The sequence below is a fragment of the Pseudophryne corroboree genome, assembly GCF_028390025.1.
Source record: "Pseudophryne corroboree isolate aPseCor3 chromosome 3 unlocalized genomic scaffold, aPseCor3.hap2 SUPER_3_unloc_9, whole genome shotgun sequence".
NCBI lineage: Eukaryota > Metazoa > Chordata > Amphibia > Anura > Myobatrachidae > Pseudophryne > Pseudophryne corroboree.
The window spans coordinates 2,193,844-2,214,846 of NW_026967585.1; the positions used below are offsets into that span (position 1 = coordinate 2,193,844).

Genomic DNA, 21,003 nt, shown 5'->3' on the forward strand with positions numbered 1-21,003 from the left:
TTCTCCGGGAGAAACACTTTTTTCTGGTCTGCGTCCAGAACCAACCCCAGGAACAGTAGACGTGTCGTAGGAACCGGCTGTGACTTTGGAATGTTTAGAATCCAACCGTGCTGTTGTAGCACTTTCCGAGATAGTGCTACCCCGACTAACAACTGCTCCTTGGACCTCGCCTTTATAAGGAGATTGTCCAAGAATGGGATAATTAAAACTCCCTTTTTTCGAAGGAGTATCATCATTAGGCCATTACCTTGGTAAACACCCTCGGTGCCATATACAGTCCAAACGGCAGTGTCTGGACTTGGTAATGGCAATCCTGTACCACAAATCTGAGGTACTCCTGGTGAGGATGGTAAATGGGGACATGCAGGTAAGCATCCTTGATGTCCAGGGATACCATGTAATCCCCCTCGTCCAGGCTTGCAATAACCGCCCTGAGCGATTCCATCTTGAACTTGAATTTTTTTATGTATGTGTTCAAGGATTTTAAATATAAAATGGGTCACACCGAACTGTCCGGTTTCGGTACCCTAAACAGTGTGGAATAGTAACACCGTCCTTGTTGAAGTAGGGGCACCTTGACTATCACCTACTGGGAATACAGTTTGTGAATTGCCTCTAGCACAGCCTCCCTGCCTGAGGGAGTTGTCGGCAAGGCAGATTTGAGGAAACGGCGGGGGGGGAGACATCTCGAATTCCAGCTTGTACCCCTGAAATACTACTTGAAGGAAACAGGGATCCACCTGTGAGCGAGCCCACTGATGGCTGAAATTTTTGAGGCGGCCCCCCACCGTACCTGGCTACGCCTGTGGAGCCCCTGCGTCATGCGGTGGACTCTGAGGAAGTGGGAGAAGAATTTTGATTCTGGGAACTGGCTGACTGGTGCAGCTTGTTCCCTCTTCCCATGTCTCTGTGCAGAAAGGAAGCACCTTTGACCCGCTTGCTTTTCTGAAGCCGAAAGGACTGCACCTGATAATACAGTGCTTTCTTAGTCTGTGAGGAAACTTAAGGTAAAAAAATTTCTTCCCAGCTGTTGCTGTGGATACGAGGTCCCAGAGACCATCCCCAAATAATTCCTCACCCTTATAAGGCAGAATCTCTATGCGCCTTTTAAAGTCAGCATCACCTGTCCAGTGACAGGTCTCTAATACCCTCCTGACAGAATGGACATTACATTAATTTTGGATGCCAGCCGGCAAAATATCCCTCTGTGCATCCCTTATATATAAGACAACGTCTTTAATATGTTCTTATGTTAGCAAACTAGTATGTTTGACAGGGTCACCGACCACGCTGCAGCAGCACGATCTGCAGGTCTCAGTCTAGTACCTGAGTGTGTAAATACAGACTTCAGGATAGCCTCCTGCTTTTTATCAACAGGTACCTTCAAAGTGGCCGTATCCTAAGACGGCAGTGCCACCTTTTTTGACAACCGTGTGAGCGCCTTATCCACCATAGGGGATATCTCCCAGCGTAACTTATCCTCTGGCGGGAAAGGGTACGCCATCAGTAACTTTTTAGAAATTACCAGTTTCTTATCGGGGGAACCCACGCTTTTTCACACACTTCATTCACTCATCTGATGGGGGAACAAAACACTGCCTGCTTTTTCTCCCCAAACATAAAACCCATTTTTAGAGGTACTTGGGTTAATGTCAGAAATGTGTAACACATTTTTTATTGCCGGGATCAAGTAACGGATGTTCCTAGTGGATTGTGTATATGTCTCAACCTTGTCGACACTGGAGTCAGACTCCGTGTCGACATCTGTGTCTGCCATCTGAGGGAGCGGGCGTTTTTGAGCCCATGATGGCCTTTGAGACGCCTGGGCAGGCGCGGGCTGAGAAGCCGCCTGTCCCACAGCTGTTACGTCATCCAGCCTTTTATGTAAGGAGTTGACACTGTCGGTTAATACCTTCCACCTATCCATCCACTCTGGTGTCGGCCCCACAGGGGGCGACATCACATTTATCGGCATCTGCTCCGTCACCACATAAGTCTCCTCATCAACCATGTCGACACAGCCGTACCGACACACCGCACACACACAGGGAATGCTCTGACTGAGAACAGGACCCCACAAAGCCCTTTGGGGAGACAGAGAGAGAGTATGCCAGCACACACCAGAGCGCTATATAATGTGGGGATTAACACTATAACTGAGTGAATTTTCCCCAATAGCTGCTTATATATACAATATTGTGCCTAAATTTAGTGCCCCCCCCCTCTCTTTTTAACCCTTTGAGCCTGAAAACTACAGGGGAGAGCCTGGGGAGCTGTCTTCCAGCTGCACTGTGAAGAGAAAATGGCGCCAGTGTGCTGAGGGAGATAGCTCCGCCCCTTTTTCGCTGACTTTTCTCCCGCTTTTTTATGGATTCTGGCAGGGGTATTTATCACACATATAGCCTCTGGGGCTATATATTGTGATTGTTTTGCCAGCCAAGGTGTTTTTATTGCTTCTCAGGCCCCCCCCCAGCGCCCTCAGTGACCGGAGTGTGAAGTGTGTATGAGGAGCAATGGCGCACAGCTGCAGTGCTGTGCGCTACCTTGGTGAAGACAGAAGTCTTCTGCCGCCGATTTTCCGGACCTCTTCTTGCTTCTGGCTCTGTAAGGGGGACGGTGGCGCGGCTCCGGGAACGAACACCAAGGCCAGTTCCATGCGGTCGATTCCTCTGGAGCTAATGGTGTCCAGTAGCCTAAGAAGCCCAAGCTAGCTGCAAGCAGGTAGGTTCGCTTCTTCTCCCCTTAGTCCCTTGGTGCAGTGAGCCTGTTGCCAGCAGGTCTCACTGTAAAATAAAAAACCTAAAATATACTTTCTTTCTAGGAGCTCAGGAGAGCCCCTAGTGTGCATCCAGCTCGGCCGGGCACAAAGATCTAACTGAGGTCTGGAGGAGGGTCATAGTGGGAGGAGCCAGTGCACACCAGGTAGTCTAAAAGCTTTCTTTTAGTTGTGCCCAGTCTCCTGCGGAGCCGCTATTCCCCATGGTCCTTACGGAGTTCCCAGCATCCACTAGGACGTCAGAGAAAGACTCAAAGGAAATCTTTTGTTTTTAAACAACTTTATTTCATATCTTTAATACACAGATTTTTCTCTATATTTTAAACTTCAAAAATACTTTACTCTGCACAACATGGATAAAATATCCTTTAAAGCACAGAAACAATTCAAGTTACATTATAGTATTGCAGGTAAGTAAAACAGATGCATATCAGGAGAGCCAAAACCCTACGGGGGTCATTCAGACCCAGCCGCAATAGCGGCCCGCAGCAGTTTGCTGGTGGTGACAAAATTCACGTGCGCAGTGGCCGCAGACACACACATTGCAGCCGCATCCCTGAGGGGTGAACACGGGTGGGCTAGGACCATTTTCCGGGGGGCTGCGTGATGTCTCATCTGTGTTCATCTCTGATTAACCCCCTATAAGCTTCCAGAGTGCACCTCATATCTCATCTTTTCCAAGTTACTACAAATGATATGAGATCGGTAGCAGCACTACTTTCAGGATTATTACACAGAACACACATAAAGGCTGACACAGCAAATAACAGTAACACATACAAGGGATTAATTAGAAATAAGGAAGCAGAATCATCATTAAGTCTAATTATCAACTGATTCTGTGCGGGACCCATTCACTTCTTTACTGCCTCCAGCATCCCCTGGTACTGTACTGCGGCCACCCGCCCGCCTCCCCCCACTTCTGCCACCACCCTGTCTCCCCCCTACTGCCACCACCCTGTCCCCCCAACCTCTTTCCCCCACTACTGCCACCGCCCTGTCTCCCCCCACTGCCCCTAGCCGTCTTCTTCCACTACTGCCACGGCCCTGACTCTCCCCACTGCCACCCACCTGTCTCCCTGACATCCAAGAACTGCTTGGGGATTTATGGTACTATGAATAGTCCTTCATCAACAGATGGAAGTAACCAGGGCAGTAAGGAGGCAGAAGCTGCTTCTAGTACATGGATCCTGGTCATGTAGGGCTGGGAGAGTCAGTAAGATTATGTAATAGGGGCCTACAGTAAGTCAGTAAGGAGGCAGATGCTGCTAATTAGCAATCCTTTTTCTAGCGTGCTGGGGGCCACCCAACGAAGGGCGAGGCAGCCCAGTAAGCTGACCAGCCCCTCCCCACTTGATGAAGCAGAAATTGCGATCGCTTCACAATTTCTGCTTCGTCTTAGAAATTAGTGAAGCATCCTGCCAGCTTAGCTGCACCCACAGGATCCCCACCTCGTTCTTCTCGATTGCGATGACTGCGTGTGATGCCACCGTGATCACGTCTGTTTGTCCGCTTACCTTTCTCGCCGCACCACACTTGCAATGCTCTATCTTCTCCCTGGAAATGGAGCATTGCCCCCACCCCGTGACCGCCTCTGCCTGATTAACAAGAAGTAATCGCATTGTCTGCAGCCCCCACGTAGAGAATGCAGGCGCATGCGCAAGATGGGTGCTGCGCTTGCGTCCGCAACTTTTTCTCAATAATTCCTTTTGGATCGCACACTGCAATCCAACCTGAATTAGGCCTAGAGTCACCATCTTACAAGCAGCCGGTGAAGGGAGCAGAGAATGGGTGTTATGTGGCAGGAATGGGCTGGTTAGGTAACAGCCTGGCTGCTGCATTCTGTACAAGCTACAAACGGTGCAATTATTTTGCTGGGAGACCCAGGTAGAGGACATTGCAGTAGTCTACGCGTGATGATACAAGTGCATGTATGACTGTAGGTAGATCTTCTGAGGGAAATAAGTGCTGGAGTCTGGCTATGTTCCTCAGATGAGGATCTGATTGTGGCTGATACCCGGTGTCGAAGTGTCACTCTACCATCCAGGACACCAAGATTCTGCAAAGGATCAGCATTTTGTAACTCGGAACCCACAAGTGTAAGTCTGGTTGGTAACAAAGCTGAGCTGTAGCCCTGTCCTTTGTTAGTGAGCTTCTATCATAACCTCACCAGGACTGAGTCCCAGCCAACTGGCATCACCCACACCTGGAGCTCAGCTACACAACCATTTAGTACTGGGTTCTCAGTACCCGGAGCAAGAGACAGGTCATCTGCATAGCAGTGGTAGGGTAGATGAGGACATGACGTCTGATGGTCAGTGGTAGCATGTATATTGCAAAACTCATAGGAGATAAGAACCTTAAAGAACAACGCATGGCAATTACTATACTCCAGAAGACTAAAATGGTTCCTCACCTGAGTGATGTCCATTGCATGCAACAAGAGCGGATTTATTTCTCAGACCATGGAAATGGCTTCTCACTTGTGTGACTTTGCTGATGTGTAACAAGATGTGATTTGCGGGCAAAGCTTTTCCCGCACTCAGAGCAAGAAAATGGCCTCTCACCTGTGTGACTTTTGTGATGTCTAGCAAGTTGTGATTTCTGTGCAAAATATTTCCCACACTCAGAACATGGAAATGGCCTCTCACCTGTGTGACTTCTCTGATGTATAACAAGTTGTGATTTCTGGATAAAACATTTCCCACACTCAGAGCAAGAAAATGGCTTCTCACCTGTGTGACTTCTCTGATGTATAACAAGTTTTGATTTCTGGATAAAACATTTCTCGCACTTAGAGCAAGAAAATGGCTTCTCACCTGTGTGACTTCTGTAATGTATAACAAGATCTGATTTGCGTGCAAAACATTTCCCACACTCAGAACATGGAAATGGCTTCTCACCTGTGTGACTTCTCTGATGTCTAACAAGATCTGATTTGTATGTAAAACATTTCCCACACTCTGAACATATCAGTGGCCTCTCACCTACCTTACCTGTCTGATGGGTAATAAGCTTTGTGTTCTGTGTAAAACATTTGGCATCTATAGAACATGGAAACACTGTATCTACTCTCAGAGCTGTAACAGATGCACCAATATCAGAGTGATCAGGAGAACATTTCCCAGGATCAGAGGGATCAGCTGATAGAGCTGGATGTATAATTGGGGTAATGGGGTTATCTCCCGGAGAATCCTGTCTACTGTCATTATCTTTTATGTCACAATGCGGGGATAACATTAGATGTCCTTCTGAGATATTCCTGCTTGTGTGTCCATCTGCTGGAAATAAAATACATTATGGAAATGTGACATTTTCTGTAACAATATTAATCTTGTAAACAATAGGAGAAGACGACTCTCTGGGACACTTAATTGTAAATGTGTGTGTATAATAAAACATAACTTCTAATGAAGGCTTTATAATATTGTGTCTCAGACGATCATTGTGTCCACCCTCCTGAGAACACTCACAATAACAAATGTAATATTATAATAAGACTTAGATATATCTCTCTCTTGTACTGGTAACTAACCATGAAGTATAAATAGAGATGTAGTCACTCGCCAAGTCCTATGTCAGCACCAATGTAAAACAATGGATGGGGAACATATCGTATGAATTGGAGATTCTAGATGAACAATAACATCAGTCATATGAGCTGATGGATCAGAGAAATGTCTCCTATTGTTACTCCTGGAAGCATTGGTAAGGTAGTATTCCTTTATGTGTGTGCTCATACGCTGGTAAGCCTGTACATGTGTTACTCACCCTTATATAAGGTATATTGCTACAGCAGAGTAGGTGTGGAACAAGGTACCTTACATGCAATACACCATATAATACACTGCAATCATCATCATCATCACCTGCTAGGTTATAATCCACTCTTACACCCCCATCATCAGTGTCTTACCTCTATTCTCTCAATAGTAATAAGGATGATGTGTGTACGGTAAGTATCATACAGAGAAAAAAACACTTTGCAAGGGGAAAACCCCTGCAAAAACCAGGAGCGCTGTGCCTATCAGTTATCCCAAACAGAATTAATATATCACACTATACACTTAATCCTTGAAATTTAAAAAAAATAAATTGTTTTTATTTCTATTATAAACATATATATGTAACGAATGCTGCAGCATATATTAAAAAATTAATAAAATTGATATCACATTTTCCATATACAATTCAATTCCCTAAATACTTAGTGTTGTTCCTTTCAAATAAGCATTAGTCCATCAAGAATGTCCAATCCCACATACATATATTTCTCAATGGGTTTTGTGGGTTTTATTAGCTTAATTCTCACATATATGGCTGCTTCCAGAATTTGTATGAATTATGTATCTAGAGGCTTGGTCATTGAATTTGACAATAAAGTCCCGAACTACTCAGAATGCTGAGTTATATGTGTGCACACATTTTTCTTAAAGAAGAGAAAATAAATATAATAAATATAGAGTTAGTGATTTTCACATATTGTTGAAATCATTTCACCTCTAAGGTATTAAAGTGCTTTATACTGATCATCAGGCTCCCTCTGTTGATAGTATACCTATAATTACAGGTAGAGTGAATTTCTTTCAAGTGTCCTGATGTATTGTCTCAGTGTTCAGGCTCCCTCTGCTGGTATCAGCCCGTATTGCATACACACTGGATGGATCTTATCCACAGCACAATACCAATCAAGCAGGTGATCGTCTCTCACACGGTCCCTGGAAACACGTTTCTCCGCCTTAACGCTCCCTCAGCGGCTTCCTCAGTCCATATGACCGTGTTGTAAATGCTCCGTTTATATAGCACTCCAATTTTCAAGTTCCCGCGCGGTTTAGCGCATGCGCACTGACTCGTGCGTTTCAAGCCTCATTCTGGATTCCTCCCTTTTATCTCATACTGCGGCCATTTTAACAATTATGACCAAGCCTCGTTTCCACGCTCCAATCACAGCCTCTTTTGTCCGTCCCGGTGGCCATCTTTATCCACCTTCAGTAGACATATTATTCTAATCTCAGAAGTGGTTCTAGTAGCCATCTTTGTCCGCTCTCGGCGGCCATATTTGTACACCCTCGACGGACATACTCATATTTTACTATAAGGAAGCCTCACATGTCCATACTAAAAAACTAATGAATGAATAGTAAATGAATGCAGTGCCACTCATACATAAGTGTGCAGCGCCATATACCATACTACATTTAAATCTAAAATTAGTTCATATATTAAAAATGTTTTATTTCATATACTTAATAATAAAAAATATATATATGTATATATACATATGCACATCCATACATGCGCATAATAAAGTCTGCACATCTATATACAATGTGCCCATACACATCTACATACATATGTCATCAAAACACGAAAAATAATTAATTAAGCATTACAGTACATAATTTTCATCTCCAATCTTTCGGCTACACAAGGAAGCAGTTTATAAATCCTTCACAATATTATCAGTCCTCAATTATTCAACTCTACTGTATCATTCAAACCATATGGAATCAGGGTCTTAAAACTAAAAATCCAAAATGCCTCTTTCCTACACAATTGTCTGAACCTATATATCGTCTCAAGTCTATATACTATAGTGTGCTTGTGGGTTGCAATACGTGGGGCGTACCAGTAGGACATTCCACGTTAGGTTTATGGAGCATAAATGGAATATAGGGAAGAAGTTGGGGAATACCTATTTGTACCGTCATATCCTAGAGTGTGAAAAAGGAAAAATCGAAAATATCAGGATCACTGCAATTGAACAAGTTGCAGAGACAAATAGGGGGGGAGATAGGTTCAGACGATTTTGTAGGAAAGAGGCGTTCTGGATTTTTAGTTTTAAGACCCTGATTCCATATGGTTTGAATGATACAGTAGAGTTGAATAATTTCTGAGGACTGATAATATTGTGAAGTACTGTGAAGGAGAAGATCACCAGCTTGATTTATTGTATTTAGGGAATTGAATTGTATATGGAATATGTGATATCAATTTTATTATTATTTTTAATATATGCTGCAGCATTCGTTACATATATATGTTTATAATAGAAATAAAAACAATTTTTTTTTACATTTCAAGGATTAAGTGTATAGTGTGATATATTAATTCTGTTTGGGATAACCGATAGGCACAGCGCTCCTGGTTTTTTGCAGGGGTTTTCCCCTTGCAAAGTGTTTTTTTCTGGCTAATTAGGTAAGGAATGCAATTATCCTTATAACTAGGAGTAGCAGTAGTACTTATTGGTGTTTAAGTTAAGAATCTCCACTCTTTCGGCAATTGCTGGCACCCGATCGCATGCACGGGGGATTCCACGCCATAAAAAGTGGGATAACCTGTGGATGCAATTTGTACAATTATGATACAGAGAATTACATATCAGAATCTATACTGCTGCCGCCATACTTCTGCTTCTCATACGTGTGCTACTGGCAGCAGTGAACATCTGAGTGAGAGTGCAGGGAAGACAGCAGAGTCTGATGAGAAAGAGATTGGATCTGCCTTTGCAGGGATGTACCACACCTGTCACCCATGTTAGTATATAAAATAATAAATAAGAGGAGCGTGGTCCATCCAGATGTGCTTTCTGGAGTTCTCCTCACTAAGTGGCTTCTTACCTACCTGATAGCTCTCAGCCGCCGCTTGCACCAAGACCCAATCTATTAAGTCCCCCACTCCTCCTGCCCTAAAGCCGCTCGCTCCGCTCACTCTGGGCACTGTTCAAATTCTGGGGCTAAGTGTGCCCAGTCTTTCCTGCACACTCCGGACACCTGACTTGGAGTCGCTTTTGCCTCAGGAGGGAGCAAATGCTCTCTCACAACTGCTGGGGACAGAACGGGCTGCCCACAGTCACCGGAGCCCGGCAGTGATATTAGGAAGTGAGGTGGCTGCCATTTTGGATCCTGGTGCCCGGCCATCGCATGCTTTGCCTTCTTTCAATAAGGTTTAATATTAATGTGTCCTGACAGCTGGATCGGGGTCACTACACTAAATTGAAGCAGTTGCCTGGAGGTGAAACTACCTTCTATTTATATGGTACCACTATCATCTACTTCCTCTCAGTCTACATGCAGAGCCCAGTATCAAGTATCGTCTGAGTACAGCTCATTACACCCTGATTACAACCTCACAGTATATTATTTTGTGGATTTATTCACTGAATATATTTTGCCATTTGTGTTTCTCTGTGCTGAGTACTTCACGTCTGTGATCACGCTGACCTCTAGTGGAATTTCTCGGTCATCACTGTGTTATTTGAGTTGTATTACATCATGTTTATGTGAAACTTTGGCTCGGATACCCCCATCACCCCGACTAAGAATGTCATTTTGAACGGAGTCATCTTGATGTAACCTCCTGACAGCATACTACTGCTCCTTATATTTACAGATCTTTGTATGTTCCTATCTCTGAGAGGTCAGTCTCTTTGTAGCCGGCTTACCATGCCTCCAAAAAAGGCTAAAAGGTACATCAGCCCCACCTGTCCATCTCTTTGGTACCTCGAATTCAGGTGGTCTTTCTGAGACCACTACATCATCATCTGCTTCTTCTTGCACAACCCAGCTGTAATGGCTAAAGATGTCTTAAGACACTCTAGATCCGCTGCTGTGAATGCTGGGATGCACTTCCCAGCATTCACAATGGCGGAGGGCAGCCTATGGTGAAGCAGAGAGACAGCAGCAGCAGCAGCGCCTCTACCAATTACACAGCACTGCTGCGGCTCCCTCCTCCACCTCCCTCCTCCTTCTCCCCCATCACACAGCCTTAACAAAGTCTCCCCCCCCTTCTACAACCCCCTGGTTCTGCACAGATAGCTGGAGTCGTTCAGGAGAGACCTGGCATCCACTGGCAGTGAGCTGCAGGATGGAAAATGGCGCTGAATGCTGCTGGGTCCATTCTGAGGAGAAGCTCCGCCCCCTCAATGGCGCTGTCTTCCCGCTCAATGAAGATTATACTGTGTCAAAGTCGAAAAATATAGCGACCTATGATGCCTTGTATTAACCCCATGCGCTTGCCCGCTGCACGTGCACCTTCCCTCCCGTGCGTGCGCATATTCACAGTTGTGTGCGCGCTCAGGCGCGTGGTATGCGCATTTACGGTAGAGTTTGTGTGCGTCTGGCGGGCGACTCGATCACTACATAGTTAATCCAAATAGTATATTTTATAGGTTATGGTCCCCTTAATAATATCTGTAAATTTGTTTAGTGTAACTGGTTCATGGACAGAGAGATCCCTCTTTACATGATACGAAGGGTCAGACAGGTTTTGAGCAGTGGTGTTTAGTATCCAACGGAAGAGTATATTATTAGTAACATTCCGGTGTTGGTTAGAAAGAGATTAATCGCTCCTGCGTATAGTTATGTTTATAAGAAGTTTATGGACATTTATTGTATTTGCAGTTCATTATCCATGCGGCGGGAAACCTGAGATTCCCTCCCACCTGAGCAGTTTGAAATAGTCACAGCCCACCTGTTCGAACCAACCTATGACCTTTTGTTATAATGTGAAGACAGATTCCTGTGTCAAATGAACAATTAGATTGTAGGGACCATTGTATTGTTACTGTATGTTGTGTATATAAGGACAGCCAGCCTGGGCCAGCTCAGTCTTCTCTCCACAAAGGTTTTCATCATTGACTAACTAGAGAGCTGGTATCCAGGACTGCGCTTGCGATCATTCCCCACGTGTGTAAGTTCTCTGTGGCCATTTCATTCTCCTTCTGTGTTAGCCATTTACTCTTTCTCATTGTATGTTATTGTTTGCGATTGTGTCGCTATTGTACATTTACGTATAGTTATTCTGTTTAGGTATTAATGTTAGTTTTGTAGTGTATAAGCTGTACTGTATATTCTTTGCATTGAACGTCTCTCTCTCTCTCTTAAAGATTTTGGAACCTAACAAGGTATTGTGTGTTTATTATATTGCTAAGGGTACTCTGAGCGTCTCAATCGCTCAGGCAGCTTTTATATTAACAAGGTTAAGTAGCGTTATATCATTATATTATTACAGTACTAAGGTTTACCATATAAGCATATCCTTTCAATGTGTGGTTAATAAGGTTTACTGAGTATCATTCCGTGAGCGTCTGCGCCGCTTGTGTTCATCTCGTGGGCACAGCGTCTGCTACGCTATTAGTATAGCATTACGGTAGTCGGCCGCCTATAGCGTGCTCGATACCAATCGTGAACCCGCGAGCGTACGTGTCGCTCGTGCGTCGCGCTCACGATCCAGCGTCTGCTACGCTAGGTGCGTACCATTACGGCACCCTGTACGCCAATTGCGTACTGAGTCTCTTACCAATATATAGTGTACGTTATAAGATAAATATTTGGCATTATCAATTGGGGGCTCGGCCGTCCTCCACATATCCGCTCTAGCGAAACTAAGCAGACTTTATCTGTCAGCAAAGGGCGGGAAGGTAGTATCCCTTCGTATCCCTGTTGGTGGTTGTGGATACGGTAGTGCTGATCAGATAAGCGTCTGCTTCGCTTAGTAGGAGTGCTGAGGGAACCCGGAACCGGAAGGTAAGAACAGTACGTTATTGTCTTTTAAAACTGTTTATTTCTGTTTGATATACATTGCGTACGCACACACGCACGCACGCACGCACACACCTGCATTTCTTTTTCATTTGTATACTTTCACATCTCACTCTCCTGGTTGCCATTTATCATTGATAATGTGCTGAGAAAGATTTGTTGCTATTGGTAGTTAAAAGTAATACTAATACTTAAGGGAATACTTGTAAAAACACGCACACAGCTTTGCCTAAAGATACAAGGGAGATCTGTGTGGTGCTCGGTAAATGATTACAGTTAAAGATCATTTGCATTGATATAAACGTGTTAGTTGTGTTACTGTGGACATATCTGGCCTGCGTACACGTGTCTCTAACAAGGGGCAGGACAAGCGTACGCGACGCAAGGGCCGACGCACGGAGCGTATATTACGCAACGAAGCGTACGGATACGCCCACGTAATACAAATCACACGATAGTATTGTTTTAGTAGGCGATACGGAAGCAACGCGATAATAGCGCAAGTTAATCTCAGTATCCTAAATTTTAATCTAAAAGGAACCTTCTCTAGTTGCAACTCCTCTGGGACTAGACTGCGATACTGAATGAAAGGAACTTCTGTACAGAAACTAAAGTAAAGAGTATATGAGGTGAAAGAGTGTGTGCATATATATATAAGTTTCTCTTTTTGGTTGGAACCACAGGAAATCGAGTTCTCGTAAAGGTACACCCGTGAAAGTGATAGCGCGTGGTGGCTTGGGAGGCATCCCTTGTTAGTCTTATAATTAGAGCATTAGAGAATAGTAGAAAGTCTACTGTAGACACAGACCAGGAGGTCCAGAGAGACAGACCAGTAGGTCTAGGTACAGCAAACTATGTAAAGTAAAGAGGCACAACCCAGGGGGTTGGTGCAAAACCCATATAGGCCAACAAGCTCTTGCTGAAGGAATTCGCAGCCGCAATTTTCGATTCCGTTGGTCGTTCCGCACATAAGATAAGTTGCTTGTGTGCAGTACGATTGTACTGCATGTAATTGTGTGCATTAGTTTGTAACTTGACCCAGTACCATTTGCGTACGCCAGTGGTCATAAACGCTATTTGTACATTCTAACGTGATTTGTGTAATTTTTTTATTTTAAGGGAGGTTGGCTGATCACTCAGGAACACTCCAACAACTGATACTTGCTGGGGAGGGTAGCATACTCCCACACGCCCCAGTAAGTAAAGGTTTACAGGGGCCCTAGGTTGGGTATGCAGCTCTGGGACAGTGATTGTGATTATTGGCCAGCGTGGGCGAAGAGTGGGTGAACGGCACTCGGTAAAACCTTCACCGTCGGCCTACCCCGGACATCTTGGTTTTTGTAAGGGTTCGCTAAAGACCCTGATTTAAGGTCGGAGGTAAGTGAAAGCAACAGATGGGGGCCAGTTGTTCAGGTAGGGGGCGATCAACCCAAGTTCAGGTTGATTTAGTAAACCGGCCAATAGGGTCGGCAAGGTACATTATGTGTGAAAAATACGGTTTACACACAGAGGTTTTGTGCGATGAATAGGAAAGAATGACTTTGCATGACGGGGAAAAGTTCCCACGGGTAGGCAGTTTTAGCCCCGAGGTGTTACAAAATCTAAGGAGAAGGATATGTCTAATTAAGTCCTCAAAGAGGCGGATCAGACATTATGATTATTTACAATTATGGCAACAGGAGGGTGAAATACAAAGAGGATTGGCTCAAGCGGCTGGATCTAACCCTATCAAGAAACTGATAGCCACCGCACCCCCACCACCATACATAACAGGAGATAAATTGGCTACAGAGAATGGCACACTGGTGTATGATAAACATGCACTTAATAATGTATAGAGGTTAAGAATAATGTAACTAAAATCATTGATGTTAATGCTAACCCGTGCAAGCTGTACCCTGTTTTAAACTTTCCCCAGGATTGCGACCAAGAGGATGAGCCCACCACAATATCAGCACTTTCCCTAGCAGCCACTATAAGAGAGACTACAGTTGGTACGGCCCATTAAGAGCAGCAACAAAAACCCCTAGTGGAGGGATAGGTGAGGTCGCGGCAACAGGTAAGTACGGCACTGTACATTATGCAGAAACTATCACACCACATGTTGTAGAATCTACTCAGAATGATGTCATTGAGCTTGATCCTGTCAGGGTAATTGCGGTCCCAAACGGGAGAACTGAAGCTACGGGAGCCACTCCTGTAAGGAATATCGCCATGCACTGTCCCTTTTCCCGAACAGAATTAAGATCAATGAGTCTGAATTCCCTGATCCTAGGAAAGACCTAGTTGCATGCCAGAAGTACATTAGAGAGCTAGGTAATTCCGCAGAGCCCAATAACAAAGATTGGCGGACAGTTCTGAGGGCATGTTTACCCCCCAATGTCGATTCAGTGAAATTTATAGCTGACTGTAAACTAAATTAAGAGGTACCCCTTACGGATGACTATAATCAGGATAATGTAAAAAGAATCAATCTACAGTTAGGAGTGTATTTCCCTGCTGTAGTTAAATGGAACAAAATTTTCTCCATCAAACAAAAAGAAGGGGAAACCGCTTCAGAATATTTCCATCGGGCACTGCAGGAAATGGCTAGGTACACTGGTATAGAAGACATCAAGACAGATGTACACCATAGGGAAGTAGCAGTTTCTGTATTAATGGATGGTCTAAAATAAATTTTGAGGAATAGGATACAGACCACTAGACCAGATTGGAGAGGTATGTCAGTGGCTGCGTTGGGAGAGGCTGCTGTTGGGCATGATCGGAATATCACCAGACACAGGGAGTCGCAGAGTGATAAGCTGATGGCCGTACGTATACTGGCTCTTACCACCAGGCCACCTCAGCATAGGTCTCAGACCCCTGTGGGTAAGTCAAATGTTGTAACCTGTTATTCCTGTCATAAAGAGGGACACTTTGCACGAGATTGTAGATTAAGAACTACACAAAAATCATACCAAACCCCTAGACAACGACATGACACACGCAATTGGGATCAAGGACCGCAGAGACGGAGTTATGAGCCACACACAGGGGAAACAAGAAGGTATCCCCCAAGAAGAGACTGGCAAGTCTCTGATAGTTCCCATTTACCCCCTTCACAGGTAATAGCTGCCAGCGCGATGCAGGGAGGTCACCACACCCAATAGGGGTGGGGCCACACCTGTAATCTGCAGCCAGAGAAATTAATTGCGAGCCTTGGAAGTGAACCCGAGGTCACAATTGATGTAGCTGGTAAATCTCTAAATTTCCTTGTAGATACGGGGGCGGCCAAGTCAGTGATAAATTCAACAGTGGGCATGAGAACCCTGGTAAAACAATTCCAGCCATGGGAGTAACAGGAGTAGTACAGCACTATCCTGTAAGCAAACCAGCAGAGATTACGATAGGGCCCTTGCATACCAAGCATTCCTTTTTGCTAGCTGCATCGGCTCCGACTAATCTCCTTGGGAGAGATTTACTGTGCAAAATGGGATGTGTCATATATTGTACTCCTGAATGTGTGTTTTTAGACATACCTGAGAACCACGCTCAGGAAGTGCAGGATATGCTAGACTCCCCATCAAAACTAATGTCACACACTGTTATTGTATATAGGTGTCCGTCCAAGGTAGAGGAAATGACTTCCCAGATACCGGAGTCACTTTGGACCAAGGATGGACAAGACACTGGATTAATGGCAAACGTAGCCCCAGTAGTTGTGCAAGTAAAAGATGGTAGGCTAGCTCCAAAAATCCCACAATACCCTCTGAAGCCAGAGGTGGAGTTAGGAGTTTACCCTGTAATAGAGTGCTTGCTACAACAGGGCATTCTGGTAAGGACGTCCAGCACTGCCAATAGTCCCATCTTTCCTGTTAAAAAGAGTGGGGGGAGTTACAGACTAGTGCAGGATCTAAGAGGGATCAACAAAATAGTTGAGAGTTAATTCCCCGTAGTGCTAAATCCAGCTGTCATCCTTATGCAAATCCCTCCCATTGCCAAATTTTTCACTGTGATTGACCTCTGCTCTGCCTTCTTCTCGGTACCTCTGCACCCTGACAGTCAATACTTATTCGCATTCACATACAGAGGAGTTCAGTACACCTGGACTCGTTGACCACAAGGTTTCATTGACAGTCCAAGTATTTTCTCGCAAGCCTTGCATGATTGTTTACAGTCTTTTCAACCTGAGAGCGGATCAGTATTAATACAGTATGTAGATGACCTGCTGCTGTGTTCTGATTCACTCGAATCGTCCTTGAGAGATACGAAACAGCTTCTGTTTCATCTTTCAGATACCGGACACGAGGTTTCCAAAGATAAGTTACAATTATGTCAGACCAAGGTAAAATATTTGGGACACTGCCTGACACAAGGACTGAGACACCTTACCGCTGATAGAATTCAAGCAATTCGTGACATGACCCTGCCACAAACCCAGCAACAGATTAGAACGTTTTTAGGAATGTGTGGGTATTGCCGTAACTGGATCCCAGGTTTTTCCATACTAGCCCTACCTTTGCAGGATATGGTCTCATCAAACAAACCTGATCGGATTTCGCACACAGACGAGTCTGAGATGGCATTTGAGAGACTTAAACAGTGCCTAACGCAGGCACCGGCATTAGGTATGCCAGATTATGGGAAACCTTTTGAGCTGTACGGAACGGAAAGTGCTGGTTGCGCGGCAGGTGTCTTAACCCAGAAGCATGGTGATGCCAGCAGGCCGGTAGCCTACTATAGCGCTCAGCTAGACACGGTAGCGCGATCCCTCCCCACATGCTTGAAGTGTTGCAGCGATAGCATTGCTAGTAAGTAAAAGCGAAGATGTAGTGCTTGGACACAACCTCACAATTCATACACCACATGCAGTGTCAGCCTTACTGAATTCTGCCCAAACCAGACACGTCTCATCAGCGCAGTTTACAAGATGGGAATTGGCATTAATGGCCCCGGTAAACATTACTATAAAGAGATGCAGCGCACTAAATCCTGCAACATATCTCCCAGGTGTGCCTGGACAGCCACAAAGGGTGGAGGATGAGAGTGATGGTGAAGGAGGATTTAGCATAGGAAATGACACGCATGATTGTATGGAATATTTGACCCAAAATTTCACGGCAAGGCCTGACATCAGTGACAACCCACTAAAAGATGTAGATTTTACTTTCTACACTGACGGTAGTTGTCACAGACAGACGGACTCGGGAGACTTGTGTACTGGATACGCAGTCGTAGATGACCAAGGTACCATAGAAGCGGAACCCCTAGGCCCACCACACTCAGCACAAGTTGCTGAGCTGGTTGCCCTAACCAGAGCATGCGAATTGGCTAAAGGCAAGTCAGCCAATATCTACAAAGATTCTAGGTACGCCTTCGGAGTAGTCCATGATTTCGGGGCCCTATGGCGCCTCAGAAATTTCATGACGGCAGCTGGCACACCCGTAGCGCATGCAGCCCACATCAAAAGACTTCTAACAGCGATACAGGAACCCAACAGAGTGGCTGTTATCAAGTGTAAAGCTCACACATATAGCCAAGATCCGGTATCACTTGGTAACAGCCGAGCAGACGAAGCTGCTAAATTAGCAGCTGGTCCCCACATACAGACAGACATCACACAACTGATGGTATTCAATACTGTCAACACACAGAAATTGTGTGAAATGCAAAATTTGTGTTCCCCACAGGAAAAGGCAGTTTGGAGGTCAAAAGGATATGGCCAGGAGTCCTCAGGACTCTGGACAGATGAACAGGGTAAGCCAGTGGCACCCAGAGCATACCTTCCAAGTCTAGCGGAAGCGGCACATGGGCTGACTCATCTAGGCAAAGAAGGAATGTGTAAGTTGGTAAGAGCTTATTGGTGTGCCCCAGGATTTTCTTCCCATGCGGGTAAAAGAGCGATGACATGTCTCACCTGCTTGAGGAAGAATGTCGGAAAGGCAATACCAACAGAGCCATCCCATATCCCTCCGACAGATGGCCCTTTTCAGGTAATACAAATTGATTTCATACAATTGCCACCTTGTAGAAATGTAAAGTATGTATTGGTCTGTATTGACGTGTTCTCAAATTGGGTTGAAGCATTTCCCGCGGCCACAAATACCGCTGTGTTTACTGCAATGAAAATTGTGCAGGAATTTGTGTGCAGGTACGGTATCCCTAGAATAATTGAAAGCGATAGGGGTACCCATTTCACAGGTGATGTCTTTCAAGCAAAGTGTAAGTTAATGGGAATTAATAGTAAGCTGCACACTCCGTACCGCCCCCAGGCGAGTGCGAAAGTGGAAAGAGTAAACAGCACTATTAAAAATAAATTGAGCAAAGTGATGGTAGAAACAGGATTGTCATGGCCAGAAGCTTTGCCCCTCGTACTATACAGCATCAGAACCACTCCCAGGTCCCCTCTTAATCTGTCCCCCTTTGAAATTCTGTTTGGTCGACAACCTCATGTTATGATTAACCCCCAGGATGATTTGAAGTGTAACAATGAAGTAACCGTAAAGTACTTGGTTAAGATGAGTAAACAGTTAAGGAATCAGAATGATAATTTAAAGTTGGTGATTCCTGATCTGCCAGACAGTAATTGTCATGACATTGAACCTGGGGATTATGTAATGATACGGAATTTTCTACGCTCAGGTTGCCTTATTGACAGATGGGAAGGACCATATCAAGTCTTATTGACCAGCACAACAGCATTGAAGGTTGCCGAGAGGGAGACTTGGGTCCATTCGTCCCATTGTAAGAAGGTTTCTGATCCAGAGAGGTCTCGTGATAAAGAAAAGACGGTAGAGGAAGTTGTATCACTAGAGTGTCTGTTTCAGGAAGATTGAGACGGCACCTGAGCGCTGAGAATAATAAGATCGGAGGCAGTTGTCGAGCTAGATTCCCTTTTCCCTTTTTATTATTTTTCTCCACTTCCCATCCCATCTCCTTCATTTTCTCCTTCCCCCTTCTCATTTTTCTCCTTTTCCTCCTATAAGATGGACTTGCCCCAAGGGACTGCAATCCGGATTTTCCTGTTGACCATGATGTTGACCAGAGCAGTCTGTTTCGGTGAGAGTACCATGGAGGTCGAGAAAGGATCTGGAATGGGTTCTGGTGACAGAGACGGAGGCGTAGATTTCCAAGAACAACATAATCACAGAGTAAAGGCGAGTATCAGAAAACGATCTGGTAGCATTGACAATAGAAGGAATTGTGAAGGATTGTTAGCTGAAGAAAATTGCATCTGTAGGCATTGTGATAACATAGTTGAGGATGGGTGCATCAAGAAATGTCAGTCCAGTTTTAATATCAACATGGACCGGCATCCATTGGGTGACTATCACTCATTAGTGGGTAAAGTGTTAAATCAGACAGACTGTTGGGTGTGCTCTCAAGGTCATAGCAAACCAGGACTAGTACCATTCCCTTTAACTGTAGGAGAGGTACTTGAGTTAAGTGGTGGGAGGCCGGTGGACAAGAGGTTTAATATCTCTAGTCCTCCTAGTTTGAAGCTCCACCAATATCATGTGGATAGGTCCTTAGTGTGCTTTAACTTTTTCAATCCCCGAAAGCCGGGAAATTGGGAAGTGTCATGGAGTAATCAAACCATGACATTTTCACATAGAGCCGATAGAATGCCCACAGACACATAGCTTATACGCCATATAGCCGACAGTGGAAAATATTTCCGATATAGGTACACCCTAGGAAGTAGGACCATGCGAGTTGGAGAAGTATCACCAGGATACTGTGCACATATCATACAACCGGATATGTGTACTAGACAGATGGGAGAATTAGGGTTAGGAGATTTCACATGGAAAGTTTGTAACATGGTTATGACATACTTCGTCCCATATGTTCTCCCCGATGATGCATATTTCATATGCGGGAGAAAGGCGTATAAGTGGCTTGCCCCAAACTCAGAGGGGTTATGTTATATTGGAAAAGTACTGCCAGAAGTAATGACTGTATCTCATAACAAAATGAAAGATATTCACCGCGGTGCCCAAGCTCCTTATACTCACAATCATTACGAGCACGTCGTTAAAAGGCACCTGATAGAGAGGACAGAGCATCATGCCTCTGATCTGATCCATGAGTCCACCGGGATTCAATTTCTCCTCGCGTTAGACATCACTCGTACCGCCAGGGGAGTGATAAATTTCAAATACATAAACGCACTCGCGAATTTGATAGATAATATCACCGAAATGTACGACGACACCTTCAGGTATACTGGGAGAGAGCTACAGGCATACAAAACCGAGCTGGTTCAGCATAGGATGATTCTCAATTATCTCACGGCAGTAACAGGTGGATATTGTATCACCCTAGCAACTCAGTACGGTGTAAAGTGCTGCACGTACATTACAAACAGCACTGAGGACCCGGTCGAGGTCATAGACCAAAAGATGGACGACATTTTACAATTAAAGTGGGAGTTCCGAAGGAGACACAATCTCACACTAGCTGCTGTGGGTAATGAGCTGACCGGTTGGGTGTCATGGTTGAACACACGAAATTGGTTCTCTGGTTTAGGAGAATGGGCCCAAGGAGTTATAACGGATGTAGGGAAATTTCTTTTGTGTATCCTTGGTGTCATCATATTGATTGGTTTGATAGTTAGATGCGTTCAGACTTTAACGAAGTGTAAACGGAGTACTAGGGTGATGAGTCTGAGGAGCGAGGACACTGTAATCCCAATTGGTTTAA

General features: G+C 44.7%; 1 protein-coding gene across 1 annotated transcript in view; it reads right to left on the reverse strand.

Annotated features, from left to right (window-relative positions):
* Positions 1-3,798: 3,798 nt before the first annotated feature.
* LOC134984884 (oocyte zinc finger protein XlCOF6.1-like) overlaps positions 3,799-21,003 on the reverse strand; it is a 28,681-nt gene continuing 11,476 nt past the window's right edge. The window contains exon 2 of the mRNA XM_063950359.1: positions 3,799-6,054. Coding sequence (XP_063806429.1) covers positions 5,228-6,054 — 827 coding nt within the window. The 3' untranslated portion in view covers positions 3,799-5,227. The remainder of the gene's footprint in view (positions 6,055-21,003) is intronic.